General features: G+C 63.5%; 1 protein-coding gene across 2 annotated transcripts in view; it reads right to left on the bottom strand.

Annotated features, from left to right (window-relative positions):
• VEZT (vezatin, adherens junctions transmembrane protein) overlaps nucleotides 1–14846 on the bottom strand; it is a 40152-nt gene that overhangs the window by 20795 nt on the left and 4511 nt on the right. For both annotated transcript variants that reach the window (XM_068142857.1, XM_068142859.1), the window contains exons 2-5: nucleotides 9811–9945; nucleotides 6305–6394; nucleotides 3016–3191; nucleotides 102–377 (exon numbers count right to left, since the gene is read on the bottom strand). In XM_068142857.1, coding sequence (XP_067998958.1) covers nucleotides 102–377; nucleotides 3016–3191; nucleotides 6305–6394; nucleotides 9811–9945 — 677 coding nt within the window. The remainder of the gene's footprint in view (nucleotides 1–101; nucleotides 378–3015; nucleotides 3192–6304; nucleotides 6395–9810; nucleotides 9946–14846) is intronic.

Here is a 14846-nt window from a genome sequence, read left to right as displayed (position 1 = left end):
GCGAGTTCCCAGCTGCAGCCTCTCTGCCTCGTTGGGAGGCAGCCTGGGAGGCCACTGCCCTGGCTGGCCCCGAGCAGGAGCAGGGTGGAGCACAGACTCACAGGGTGAATCCTCTGGAGATGACCTCGGTCTCCTGGATGAGCCGCAGCGCCCTCCTCACCAGGTTGGTGAAGGCGCGGCTGCCGGCCGCCGTCTCCTCCAGCCGGGCACAGGACCTGCGCAGCGACCTCTGCAGCTGGGCCGTGCTCCATGTGCCCCACAGCCGGCAGGCAGCGTAGCCCAGCAGCAGCAGTCCCCAGGGCAGCCACCAGGACTCCTTCCAGCACGAAGGGAGCACAAAGGCAGCACTTACAGAGGCAAGGAGCAGCGAGACGTCCCTGCAAGGAGAGACAGCATCAGCCCCAGGCTGCTCACCGCAGCCACCTGGGGAAACCACACAGCCACTGCCCCTGAATGGCTCAGGCTGGAAGGGACCTCCCAGATCAGCCAGCTCCAACCCCCAGCCCAGGCTGCTCAGGGCCTCATCCAGCCTGGCCTTCAACCCCTCCAGGGAGGGGGCAGCCCCAGCCTCCCTGGGTGACCTGTTGCAGAGTCTCAGCACCCTCATGCCAAAGAACTTGTTCCTAACATCCAACTGCTTCCCAATCTCCAGTCTAAATCTCCTCTCTTCCAGCTCCAACCCATCCCCTCTCATCCTATCACCAGAAGGCTGAGAGAGCCTGGAGAGAGGAGGCTCAGGGAGATCCATGGACCAGGACATAAAGGGTGGTTCCCACTCCACCAGCACCTGGCAAGGTTGGAGCAGATGGTCCTTGGGGTCCCTCCCCAGCTGGCACTCTGTGCTCAGCTCTTTATGGCACTAGCAGAGGACCAGGGCCCATGCTGAAGGGTCAGTGTCCCCAACACATGTGACTTTCAACACAAACCAGGGAGGGAAAGAGCAAGAGCAAAGGCCTGGCTGCTGAGCACTGAGGCAGGCAGGGCAGGAGGCAGAGCCTCTGTACTGCCAGGTTCAGGAGCAGGGAAGGGCTTGTGGCTGGTGGTGACAGCAGCCTCCAGCAACGCCAGCTCACCTCTGCCAGGCCCTGACTCACTGAACCTGGACACCAGGCACACCACTGGTTTCAAACACATCCCTATCAGGCCTTGGATCATCGCTTGGAGGATTTGGTGGCAGCCCAGCAGCGAGGCAGTGGCAATCTCAGCTCAGCTGGCTCTCAAGGGCAGTTTAAACACTTCATGAAGTCATCACCTCCAGCCAGGAGAACTCAGCCCAGAGCAGGAGGCAGACTGTGTGCCTGTGTGGCTCACCCTGGGGATCACAGCCTCAGGCTGGTACAGTGGTGACAGCCTGCAGAGAGCTGGCTGGGAATGGGCCTCCAGGGGCACAGAGACTTCACTGGCTCAGACCTCCTCTTGTTTGCTTTCTGAAAGGAAACCACTGACTCTCCTCACCTCTCACAGCTCTGCATCCTGTGCTGGGGTTTGGAACTCTCCACAAGGAATGCTTCCCCATTTCCAAAACAAGAAATCATCTCTGGGGTTCTAGCTTCCTGCACAGCTCTGTGGCAGCTCTGCAAGTGTGAAAAGTCCCTCCCCTGCCTTCCTGTAGCCCCCTGCAGGTACTGAAGTGCAGCTCTGAGGTCTGCCTGGAGCCTTCTCTTCTCCAGCCTCGGCAGCCCCAGCTCTCCCAGCCTGTCCCCACAGGGCAGGCTCCCAGCCCTCTCTCATCATCCTCATGGCCTCCCCTGGACCCACCCCAGCAGTTTCATCTCCTTCCTATGCTGGGGGCCCCAGAGCTGGCACAGTGCTCCAGGTGGGGTCTCACAGGGCTGCACCTGAGAATTAACTCCATCCCCCCCTCCTCAACATCTTGTGTGGAGACTACAGCAGAGAGAACACTTCTGGGTTCAGTCTTCACCATCGCATCTCATTGGCTGTGGATAGCTTTGGAGACTGATTAATCAATCAATCAGTATCACCACTGGATAGCTTTGGAGACATGAATTAATCAATCAATCAAAATCACCACTGGATAGCTTTGGAGAGTGATGAATTAATCAGTATCACCAGTGGATAGCTTTGGAGAGTGATGGATCAATCAATCAATCAAAATCACCAGTGGATAGCTTTGGAGAGTGATGGATCAATCAATCAATCAAAATCACCACTGGATAGCTTTGGAGAGTGATGGATCAATCAATCAATCAGTATCACCACTGGATAGCTTTGGAGAGTGATGGATCAATCAATCAATCAAAATCACCACTGGATAGCTTTGGAGACTGATGGATCAATCAATCAATCAAAATCACCACTGGGTAGCTCTGGAGACTGATTAATCGATTAATCAATCAATCAGTATCACCACTGGATAGCTTTGGAGACATGAATTAATCAATCAATCAAAATCACCACTGGATAGCTTTGGAGAGTGATGAATTAATCAATATCACCAGTGGATAGCTTTGGAGAGTGATGGATCATTCAATCAATCAAAATCACCACTGGATAGCTTTGGAGAGTGATGAATCAATCAGTATCACCACTGGATAGCTTTGGAGAGTGATGGATCAATCAATCAATCAATCAGTATCACCCCTGGATAGCTTTAGAGACTGATGAATCAATCAGTATCACCAGTGGATAGCTTTGGGAACTGATGAATTAATCAATATCACCAGTGGATAGCTTTGGGAACTGATGAATCAATCAGTATCACCAGTGGATAGCTTTGGGAACTGCTGGGTCAATCAAGACCGTGGCCCTGGAGGCTGAGCAGCTCTCCAGCCAGGTGAGTTCCTCCTCTCAGCCCCCAGCAGGGTCCACAGCTGCCTCAGGCTGAACCCCACTCCTCCCAGCAAACTCCTGAGTGAAACCCCAGGCTGGCACAAATCATCTGAGGGGCAGAGGAGCAAAGCCCCCCAGGGCCTGGGGGAGGAGGAGGCTGCTTGGGGCAGCAGCTCCCCTCCCGGGGAGGGAGGCCTGGGGCCGCGGAGGCGCTCTGCACGGTACCAGACGTTGGGAGCCGCCAGGGAGCGGAGCGTCGGCAGCTGCCTGCTGTCCTGGAGCTTGCACTGCCCTGCAGCCAGGATGCTGGGGTCAAGGAACTCCATCAGCTCCACATCCTCCTGCAGCAGCACTTCCTGGTGCAGGATGGCGCGGAGCGTGTCCGCCCGGAAGCCCAGGTCCTGGCCGGAGAGAAGCAGAGGGAGCAAACAGCAGCTGTGAGCAGAGCTGGCGGCCAGGAGAGCCCCAGGAGAGCCCCAGGCACTGCCCCAGCGGCCAGGAGAGCCCCAGGAGAGCCCCAGGAGAGCCCCAGGCACAGCCCCAGGCACTGCCCCAGGCACAGCCCCAGGCACTGCCCCAGGCACTGCCCCAGGCACAGCCCCAGGCACTGCCCCGGCGGCCAGGAGAGCCCCAGGAGAGCCCCAGGAGAGCCCCAGGCACAGCCCCAGGCACAGCCCTGGTGGCCAGGAGAGCCCCAGGAGAGCCCCAGGCACAGCCCCAGGCACAGCCCCAGGCACTGCCCCGGCGGCCAGGAGAGCCCCAGGCACAGCCCCAGGCACTGCCCCAGGCACAGCCCCAGGCACAGCCCCAGGCACTGCCCCGGCGGCCAGGAGAGCCCCAGGCACAGCCCCAGGCACTGCCCCAGGCACAGCCCCAGGCACAGCCCCAGGCACTGCCCCAGGCACTGCCCTGGCGGCCAGGAGAGCCCCAGGAGAGCCCCAGGCACTGCCCCAGGCACTGCCCCAGGCACTGCCCTGGCGGCCAGGAGAGCCCCAGGAGAGCCCCAGGCACTGCCCCAGGCACTGCCCCAGGCACAGCCCCAGGCACTGCCCCGGCGGCCAGGAGAGCCCCAGGCACAGCCCCAGGCACAGCCCCAGGCACTGCCCCAGGCACAGCCCCAGGCACAGCCCCAGGCACTGCCCCAGGCGAGCCCCAGGCACAGCCCCAGGCACTGCCCCAGGCACAGCCCCAGGCACTGCCCCGGCGGCCAGGAGAGCCCCAGGAGAGCCCCAGGAGAGCCCCAGGAGAGCCCCAGGAGAGCCCCAGGCACTGCCCCAGGCACAGCCCCAGGCACTGCCCCAGGCACTGCCCCAGGCACAGCCCCAGGCACTGCCCCAGGCACAGCCCCAGGCACTGCCCCGGCGGCCAGGAGAGCCCCAGGCACAGCCCCAGGCACTGCCCCAGGCACAGCCCCAGGCACAGCCCCAGGCACTGCCCCAGGCACTGCCCTGGCGGCCAGGAGAGCCCCAGGAGAGCCCCAGGCACTGCCCCGGCGGCCAGGAGAGCCCCAGGCACAGCCCCAGGCACAGCCCCAGGCACTGCCCCAGGCGAGCCCCAGGCACAGCCCCAGGCACTGCCCCAGGCACAGCCCCAGGCACTGCCCCGGCGGCCAGGAGAGCCCCAGGAGAGCCCCAGGAGAGCCCCAGGAGAGCCCCAGGAGAGCCCCAGGCACTGCCCCAGGCACAGCCCCAGGCACTGCCCCAGGCACTGCCCCAGGCACAGCCCCAGGCACTGCCCCAGGCACAGCCCCAGGCACTGCCCCGGCGGCCAGGAGAGCCCCAGGCACAGCCCCAGGCACTGCCCCAGGCACAGCCCCAGGCACAGCCCCAGGCACTGCCCCAGGCACTGCCCCGGCGGCCAGGAGAGCCCCAGGAGAGCCCCAGGAGAGCCCCAGGCACAGCCCCAGGCACTGCCCCGGCGGCCAGGAGAGCCCCAGGCACAGCCCCAGGCACTGCCCCAGGCACAGCCCCAGGCACAGCCCCAGGCACTGCCCCAGGCACTGCCCTGGCGGCCAGGAGAGCCCCAGGAGAGCCCCAGGCACTGCCCCAGGCACTGCCCCAGGCACTGCCCTGGCGGCCAGGAGAGCCCCAGGAGAGCCCCAGGCACTGCCCCAGGCACTGCCCCAGGCACAGCCCCAGGCACTGCCCCGGCGGCCAGGAGAGCCCCAGGCACAGCCCCAGGCACTGCCCCAGGCACAGCCCCAGGCACTGCCCCAGGCACTGCCCCAGGCACTGCCCTGGCGGCCAGGAGAGCCCCAGGAGAGCCCCAGGCACTGCCCCGGCGGCCAGGAGAGCCCCAGGAGAGCCCCAGGAGAGCCCCAGGCACTGCCCTGGCAGCCAGGAGAGCCCCAGGAGAGCCCCAGGAGAGCCCCAGGCACTGCCCCGGCCTGCAGCAGCCCTTCAGACACACCACACAGCTCCTGCTGAGCACTGACACCTCCCCAGCCTGCCCTCCCGGGGGCTGTGAGCAGAGCCCCTGCCCAGGAGAGCCCCAGGCACAGCCCCAGGCACTGCCCCAGCCTGCAGCAGCCCTTCAGACACAGCACACAGCTCCTGCTGAGCACTGACACCTCCCCAGCCTGCCCTCCTGGGGGCTCACACCGGCCCCCTGGGCTGAGCCAGGCAGCCACAGCAGCTGCCCTGTGCCACAGGTGATGCCCAGGGCTGGTCCTGGACACACAGCAAACACTTTGTGGGAGTCAGGGCATGATGGATGACATCAATGGACACAACGTGGAGAGACAGATCCACACAGTCACAGAGGGGTTGGGTTGGAAGGGACCTTAGAGCTCAGCCAGCTCCAGGCCCCTGCCAGGGGCAGAGACACCTGCCCCCAGCCCAGGCTGCTCAGGGCCTCACCCAGCCTGGCCATGGGCACCTCCAGGGAGGGCACAGCCACAGCCTCCCTGGGCAGCCTGTGCCAGAGTCTCCCCTCCCTCACTCTAAAGAATCTCTTCCTCATCTCCAGTCCCAATCTGCCCTCCTCCAGCTTCAATCCATTGTCCTTTGTCCTGCCACTCCCAGCCCTTGTCCAAAGTCCCTCCCCAGCTCTCCTGGAGCCCTTCAGGCACTGGGAGGCTGCTCTGAGGTCTCCCTGGAGCCTTCTCCTCTCCAGGCTGCACAGCCCCAGCCCCCTCACACTGCTATCACTTCAGATAACTTGCACTCTGCTGCTAATGGAAAACATTTGTTTCAGGACTATGGTGAGGAGGAAACTCTGCCCTCCTGACTCATCCTGTGTCATCCTGTGCTGCCAGACCTGGACAGGCTGCAGAGCTGGGTAGGGAGAAGCTGAATCTTCAGCCTGGCTGATGACATTGTGCCTGGGTTGGTGTGCCCAGTTTGCCTGGCACGGCAGCACTGCAAACCAGGACCAACATGACCTAAGACTAAGCAAAGCTGGGAGCCAAAGCCAAGCCAACAGCCCAGAGGTGGTGCTCAGAGGATGAGGAAGAGAGGAGAGGAGGGTTGGGGGATGAGGGAAGGGAATGAAGAGCCCCAAAGTGCTCACTCACCAGGCGGTGGAGGATGTCCTCATTTCTCTTGCAGTGTGGAAAAGGAAGCCAGCTCCTGAGGAGCTCAGCTAGTTTTGACAGGATGCCTTGCTGCAGGGGACAGAAATCACTCCAGTTAAAAGCCCAGGCAGAGCCAAGCAGGCAGCAAGAGGCAGCTCAGGGCTCCCTGCATCTGCCTTCCTTGTTAGCTCAGAGCAGGGCACCAGCTGGGCTGCCTGGCCCAGCACCAGAGGACACCGAGGCAACATCTGCTTCCTGCCCCTCTGCCTGCACACAAACCCTGAGAGAAAGCTCTCAGTGACCCCAGCTGGCTGGGGCAGCAGGGGCTGAGCTGCACTGCTCAGAGGAGCCACAATCAGTTGGGTATCAGCAGGCTACAGATCACCTACAAAAGAGCTTCTCCTGCCCCAAGGATCAAAACCCAGCAGGGAAATGAAATGGCCAGCAGTGAGTGACCAGGAGAGGAGCAGCCTCTCCCTGCCTGGCATTGCTCTGGGGAAGTGGTGAGCAGAGGCAGGGAGGAGTGGCTGTAAGGAGAGGACCCCCAGAAGCTGCCAGTGCATGAAGCTCACCCTCAGAGGCTCCCAGAGCAGCCCCTGTGCTTCCCCTGCCTCTCCCTGCCCTGCCCTGCTGCACTGAAGTAACCTAACTCCAGCTCCTCTCCAGGGGTGTCTCAGCCCTGTGCACAGCTAGAACTGCACAGCTACACCCAGGGGAAGTGTTTCTAGGGCAGTGGAGAGGCGAAGCAGCAGCACAGGTTGGGCAGTGGCAGCTCTTCCCAGCTCACAAACATCCCTGGGGCTCCTCAGGAGCTCTCCCAGCAGGCCACAACGCTGCAGACTGTGGAACAATCCCAGTGACTGCACTTGGGTGCTGCTCAGGGACACTGAGAGGAGCTGGGAGGGGAGTGGTGGTCACAAACCAGAGCAGCTCCAAAAGCCTTCTAAAGTGGTGCAAAATAAACCCAACATTCCCTAACTCTGGTCTGGGGGCACTGGGAATTAAACAAACAGAACAACTTCTGCCTCAGCTCCACTCTGACCCTGCTCTGCCTCAGCTCCACTCTGACCCTGCTCTGCCTCAGCTCCACTCTGACCCTGCTCTGCCTCAGCTCCACTCTGACCCTGCTCTGCCTCAGCTCCACTCTGACCCTGCTCTGCCTCAGCTCCACTCTGACCCTGCTCTGCCTCAGCTCCAAACCATTCCCCCTGGGCCTGGCTCCAGACCCCCTCAGCCAAAGTCTCTCTGCAGCCTTCCTGCAGGATCCCCTCAGCTCCTGGCAGCAGCTCTGAGGTGCCCCTGGAGCCTCCTCCTCTTAACCCAGCTCTGCCAGGCCACCACCAAAGCATGACCCTCAGCACCACATCCCCATGGCTTTGGATGGGGACTCCACCACTGCCCAGGGCAGCTTGGGCCAGGCCTGCACAACCCTCAAGGGGCAGAAATTGTTCCTCATGGCCAAACCAAACCTCCCCTGGGGCAACTGGAGGCTGAGTCCTTGTGTCACATCACTCAGGACAAGAGACCTCAGCCCCCACCTGGCTCCAACTTCCTGTCAGTGTGCTGTGGAGAGGGAGAAGATCTCCCCTCAGCCTCCTGGTCTCCAGGCCCTCCAGGCCCCTCAGCCTCTCCTCAAGTCCTCCAGACCCTTCACCAGCTTCACTGCCACCCCCTGGACACACTGCACCACCTTCATGACCTGCCTGGGAGAAGGGGCCCAGAACTGAAGGCAGGGCTGCAGGTGCAGCCCCAGCAGTGCCCCCAGCACAGGACAACCTCTGCTGCTGCTGGCCACAGCACTGCTGCTCCAGCCCAGGGTGCTGGTGGCCACCTGTGCCCACACTGCCTCCTTACCAAGCCCCAGGTCCTGGCCCAGCAGGCAGCTTCCAGCAAGCACAAAGCATGGCAGACCCACAGCCCTCACAGGTCTCCCTCCCCTGCTGCTGCACCTCCCCTGCTGCCTGCCCACACCTCCCCTGCTGCCTGCCCACACCTCCCCTGCTGCCTGCCCACACCTCCCCTGCTGCCTGCCCACACCTCCCCTGCTGCCTGCCCACACCTCCAGCTGCTGCCTGCCCACACCTCCCCTGCTGCCTGCCCACACCTCCAGCTGCTGCCTGCCCACACCTCCCCTGCTGCCTGCCCACACCTCCTGCTGCCTGCCCACACCTCCCCTGCTGCCTGCCCACACCTCCCCTGCTGCCTGCCCACACCTCCCCTGCTGCTGCCTGCCCACACCTCCAGCTGCTGCCTGCCCACACCTCCCCTGCTGCCTGCCCTCACCTCCAGCTGCTGCCTGCCCACACCTCCCCTGCTGCTGCCTGCCCTCACCTCCAGCTGCTGCCTGCCCACACCTCCCCTGCTGCCTGCCCACACCTCCTGCTGCCTGCCCACACCTCCCCTGCTGCCTGCCCACACCTCCAGCTGCTGCCTGCCCACACCTCCCCTGCTGCTGCCTGCCCACACCTCCCCTGCTGCCTGCCCACACCTCCCCTGCTGCTGCCTGCCCACACCTCCCCTGCTGCCTGCCCACACCTCCCCTGCTGCCTGCCCACACCTCCAGCTGCTGCCTGCCCTCACCTCCCCTGCTGCCTGCCCACACCTCCAGCTGCTGCCTGCCCACACCTCCCCTGCTGCCTGCCCACACCTCCCCTGCTGCCTGCCCACACCTCCAGCTGCTGCCTGCCCACACCTCCCCTGCTGCCTGCCCACACCTCCCCTGCTGCCTGCCCACACCTCCAGCAGCTGCCTGCCCACACCTCCCCTGCTGCCTGCCCACACCTCCCCTGCTGCCTGCCCACACCTCCCCTGCTGCTGCACCTCCCCTGCTGCCTGCCCACACCTCCCCTGCTGCCTGCCCACACCTCCCCTGCTGCCTGCCCACACCTCCAGCTGCTGCCTGCCCACACCTCCCCTGCTGCCTGCCCACACCTCCCCTGCTGCCTGCCCACACCTCCCCTGCTGCCTGCCCACACCTCCAGCTGCTGCCTGCCCACACCTCCCCTGCTGCCTGCCCACACCTCCTGCTGCTGCCTGCCCACACCTCCAGCTGCTGCCTGCCCACACCTCCCCTGCTGCCTGCCCACACCTCCAGCTGCTGCCTGCCCTCACCTCCCCTGCTGCCTGCCCACACCTCCAGCTGCTGCCTGCCCACACCTCCCCTGCTGCCTGCCCACACCTCCCCTGCTGCCTGCCCACACCTCCAGCAGCTGCCTGCCCACACCTCCAGCAGCTGCCTGCCCACATCTCCCCTGCTGCCTGCCCACACCTCCCCTGCTGCCTGCCCACACCTCCCCTGCTGCTGCCTGCCCACACCTCCCCTGCTGCCTGCCCACACCTCCCCTGCTGCCTGCCCACACCTCCCCTGCTGCCTGCCCACAGCACTCTCCTGTCAGCTTGTGAAGCACAGTAAGAGATTCTGGCTTTCCCCTCTGGCTTTGCCTGCAGGTGTAGTGATGTGGCTGCCCCTTGGGAGGATGAAGGTTGAGGAAGAGGAGAGGACTCACTGTGTGGGCAGCATGCACAGCTCTCTCCTTCTGGCTCCCTGCTGCTGCACACAGCTCTGCCCTCTGCGACACGGAGGAGCATGCTTCGAAGTCTGTGTGCCCCAGGTCCTGCAGGTACTGGTACAGAGGGGAGTTCTGAAAGGAGAAGGGGGACAGAGGTTACAAACCCTCCCTGCTGCCCAGCAGCACCCACACAGCCAGGAAGGGAGGGAGCCCCAACACTACACAGGCATGGGCCTGATGGAGCAGAGATGCTCAGAGGCCTGCAGAACCTCTGCTCTGAAGCCAGGCTGGGGGAGCTGGGGCTGCTCAGCCTGGAGAGGAGAAGGCTGCAGAGAAACAGCAGCATTGTACCTGCAGGGCAGCTGCAGGCAGCTGGGGAGGGACTGTGGGGATAGGCCCAGGGGCAGTGGTTGGGAACTGGAGCAGGGCAGAGGGAGGTTGGACATCAGGAGGGTGAGGCTGGGGAGACACTGGCACAGGCTGCCCGGGGAGGTGGCTGAGGCTCCAGCCCTGCAGACATCCAGGCTCAGCCTGGCTGTGTCCCTGTGCAGCCTGCTCCAGCTGGAGCTGTCCCTGCTGCCTGCAGGGGCTTGGAGAAGAAGACCTTGGAGGGTCCCTTCCAGCCCAGTGCAATCTGTAGCTCTGTGCTGTTCCCACTCTTTGAGCATGCTAGGACATCCTCTGCACCATGCTAGGACATCCTCTGCACCATGCTAGGACATCCTCTGCACCATGCTAGGATATCCTCTGCACCATGCTAGGACATCCTCTGCACCATGCTAGGACATCCTCTGCACCATGCTAGGACATCCTTTGCACCATGCTAGGACATCCTCTGCACCATGCTAGGACATCCTCTGCACCATGCTAGGACATCCTCTGCACCATGCTAGGACATCCTCTGCACCATGCTAGGACATCCTCTGCACCATGCTAGGACACCCTCTGCACCATGCTAGGACATCCTCTGCACCATGCTAGGACATCCTCTGCACCATGCTAGGACATCCTTTGCACCATGCTAGGACATCCTCTGCACCATGCTAGGACATCCTCTGCACCATGCTAGGACATCCTCTGCACCATGCTAGGACATCCTCTGCACCATGCTAGGACACCCTCTGCACCATGCTAGGACATCCTCTGCACCATGCTAGGACATCCTCTGCACCATGCTAGGACATCCTTTGCACCATGCTAGGACATCCTCTGCACCATGCTAGGACACCCTTTGCACCATGCTAGGACACCCTCTGCACCATGCTAGGACACCCTTTGCACCATGCTAGGACATCCTCTGCACCATGCTAGGACACCCTTTGCACCCCCTGAGGAGTCACTCAGCAGAGATTCAGTGCCCAGTCATGCCCTGAAACTCAAGCACAGAGCAGCTCTCAGCCACAGAGCAGGGGCAGTGCCCAGGGCTGTTACTGACTCATTTCCTCCTGGGACTTTCCCAGTGGGACAGCTCCATTCCCTCTCTTGGCCCAGCAGCCTCCCTCCAGGGCTGAGCACTTCCCCAGCTCTCAGGCAGCAGAGTGCTGCTCTGGAGGGGCTGCAAGGCAGGGCTGGGTCTGAGGGGCAAAGCAAAGAGGAGCCTGCTGCTCTTCTTTAAGCCACTCCCCAGGCTGCTTGGTGATGCCAGGAGAGAGCCTGGGACAGGAGTGGCTGTGCAGCACCTTGGCTCCTCCAGCTGGGCTCCATGCAGGGCCAGGCTCTGCACTGCCAGCACACCTGGCAAGGCCTCAACACCTCCACACTAGAGGCTCCAGCATGGAGGTCTGGGGCAAACCCAGCCAGAGCTGTCCTCAGCCAGAGCCAGCAGGGGGTGAACACAGAACTCTCCCCCAGAACCTGCCTGGAGGCTCACTCCAGGCTGGAACCCGAGGCTCCTGGCAGAGCTGTCCATCCCCCTGACCTTATCTGGCCATCACCTTCATAACCTCAGGCTGCACAGGGCAGGGACAGGAGATCAGGAAAGACTCCTGTGCTGCAAGGGTGCTCAGGAGCAGTGGCAATGGCTTGGAGCTGGAAGGGGGCAGACTGAGCCTGGAGAAATGCTTGGCAGCCTCTGGCACAGGCTGCCCAGGGAGGCTGTGGCTGCCCCCTCCCTGGAGGTGCTGAAGGCCAGGCTGGATGAGGCCCTGAGCAAGCTGGCCCCCGTGGCAGGGGGGCAGGAACTGGATGGTGCTCAGGGTCCCTTCCAACCCAAACCATTCCCTGACTCTGGGCCTGGGTGACCACCACAAGTCACTCTTGCTCGTGTCTGGCAGCCAGGTTTGCCTCTGCCTAGCTGTCTGAGGCAGGAGGGGATTGCCATGAGCCAGCTGCCTGTTGTGTCACTCCTAACAGCCAGGGCTGGGAACAGGCCCCACAGCAAGGGGGGCACCAGGAGGGGGCTCAGGGCTGTGCTGACCTCTGACATGGCTGCTGAGTGGCCTCTGCTAAGGCCCCCTGTGAGCTCACCCAGCCAGGGGCAGCCAGGGCTGGAGAGGCACTGCTGGGGTGCAGAGGGGAGGCAGGAGGGGCAGCAGCCCAACTGCCACTGCTGCTGTGCCCTGCACACACTGCCTGTGGAGAACCTTGCTGAGCAGTGGGGCAAGGCAGGCAGAGCACCTGAGGCACCCAGCAGCAGGCTCACCCCTGGCAGCTCACTGCAGCCTGGCAGAGGGCTGGGGGAAGGAAGCAGCACTCACTTCTAGGGCTCTGCAACTCACTGCACCCACTGGCACTGCACAGCCACCCACTGGCACTGCACAGTCACCACTGGCACTCCACAGTCACCCACTGGCACTGCACAGCCACCCAGTGGCACTGCACAGCCACCCAGTGGCACTGCACAGCCACCCAGTGGCACTGCACAGCCACCCACTGGCACTGCACAGCCACCCAGTGGCACTGCACAGTCACCACTGGCACTGCACAGCCACCCACTGGCACTGCACAGCCACCCACTGGCACTGCACAGTCACCACTGGCACTGCAGAGTCACCACTGGCACTGCACAGCCACCCACTGGCACTGCACAGCCACCCAGTGGCACTGCACAGCCACCCACTGGCACTGCACAGCCACCCAGTGGCACTGCACAGCCACCCACTGGCACTGCACAGTCACCCACTGGCACTGCACAGTCACCACTGGCACTGCACAGCCACCCTGTGGCACTGCACAGCCACCCACTGGCACTGCACAGTCACCCACTGGCACTGCACAGCCACCCTGTGGCACTGCACAGCCACCCAGTGGCACTGCACAGCCACCCAGTGGCACTGCACAGCCACCCAGTGGCACTGCACAGCCACCCAGTGGCACTGCACAGTCACCACTGGCACTGCACAGCCACCCAGTGGCACTGCACAGCCACCCACTGGCACTGCACAGCCACCCAGTGGCACTGCAAGGCCACCCAGCTGCAAGCAGGCAGAGCAGGGCACAGATGCAGGCAGGCCCCCAGGGCCAGGACAGTCAATCCTCCCCTGCCACACCAATCCCTGGGTGCAGAGGGAGGTGCAGAGAGCTCCCTGAGCCTGTCCAGACCCACAGCCAGATGTCTAACCACACCTCTCCCTCTGCCATGCTGGCAGAGGCTGAGTCTCACTCTGAACGCAATCCACTGACTTCCTTTTGCTCCTTCAGCCCTCCCCAGGGCTTGGTTCAGTGCCCCTTGCCATGCAGCACTGGCCTGGCCAGAGCAGACCAGCACCTAGGACTCAGCACCACGGCTGCAGCTCTGAGTCTGCCAAGCTAAACCAAGCTCAAACCAACGCCAACCAGACTGCAGCCCAACATCAGGAGGTAACCAAAGGTGCCCAGCACTGCCTGCTGCTGTGGGGCAGGGCTGGTGCCTAGCCCCAGGGGAGAGCTCCTTGCTGAGAGCTGCTACTCACTTGCTCACAGCTGCTGCAGGCCTGCAAGCACAGCCACTGCTGGGGAGTGGGAGGCAGGGTGGGAGCATGCTGAGGCAAACCTCGGCCACCCCAGATCGGATGCAGACTGCAGAGCCTGCTTGCAGCAGCAGCAGGGGATCCAGGCCACACCCGGGCTGGGCTGGGCTGTGCTGAGGCACCATGGAGCCAGTGACTCAGGATCCCTCAGCACAGGCTCCAGGGCTCCACACCGCGACACCAACCACTGCCTGTGACCCCCTGCCCTGCTGCCCCCCCCTGCCCTGCTGCCCTCCCTGCCCTGCTGCCCCCCCTGCCCTGCTGCCCTGCTGCCCCCCCTGCCCTGCTGCCCCTCCTGCCCTGCTGCCCCCCCTGCCCTGCTGCCCCTCCCTGCCCTGCTGCCCTGCTGCCCCCCCTGCCCTGCTGCCCCCCCTGCCCTGCTGCCCTCCCTGCCCTGCTGCCCCCCCTGCCCTGCTGCCCCCCCTGCCCTGCTGCCCCCCCTGCCCTGCTGCCCTCCCTGCCCTGCTGCCCCCCCTGCCCTGCTGCCCTCCCTGCCCTGCTGCCCCCCCTGCCCTGCTGCCCCCCCTGCCCTGCTGCCCATCACAGCTGACCAGCAGAGGAACCTTAAGAGGAGCACTTAAGGGCCACTGCACAAAAGAAGAGGCTCAGAGACCTCCTCTGTAAAACCTGCAGATGGTTTTCCGAAGCTGAGCTTTGCAATGTGCCCCAAAACGCTGTGGGGGCTTAAATACCCCCCCGGGGCAAGAGCCTCCAGACACCCCCCGGGCAGGAGCCTCCAGACACCCCCCCGGGCAGGAGCCTCCAGACACCCCCCCGGGCAGGAGCCTCCAGACACCCCCCGGGGCAGGAGCCTCCAGACACCCCCCGGGGCAGGAGCCTCCAGACACCCCCCCCGGGGCAGGAGCCATCAGACACCCCCCGGGCAGGAGCCTCCAGACACCACCCAGGCAGGAGCCTCCAGACACCACCCGGGCAGGAGCCTCCAGCTAAAAACCAGTATCTATATAAGTGGAACACTTCTGGCAGAGTGAGAGCAGTGCTGCAGGGCTGTCTGCAGCCAGAGCTGAGCAGAGCAGAGCAGAGCAGAGCAGAGCAGAGCAGAGCTGAGCTGAGCTGAGCTGAGCT

This window comes from Melanerpes formicivorus, unplaced genomic scaffold, assembly GCF_026170545.1.
Source record: "Melanerpes formicivorus ecotype bairdi unplaced genomic scaffold, bMelFor1.0.p_v2 SCAF_8, whole genome shotgun sequence".
Taxonomy (NCBI): Eukaryota; Metazoa; Chordata; class Aves; order Piciformes; family Picidae; genus Melanerpes; species Melanerpes formicivorus.
The sequence above is the reverse complement of the archived record's forward strand: the minus strand, read 5'-3'. Positions and strand labels throughout refer to the sequence as shown.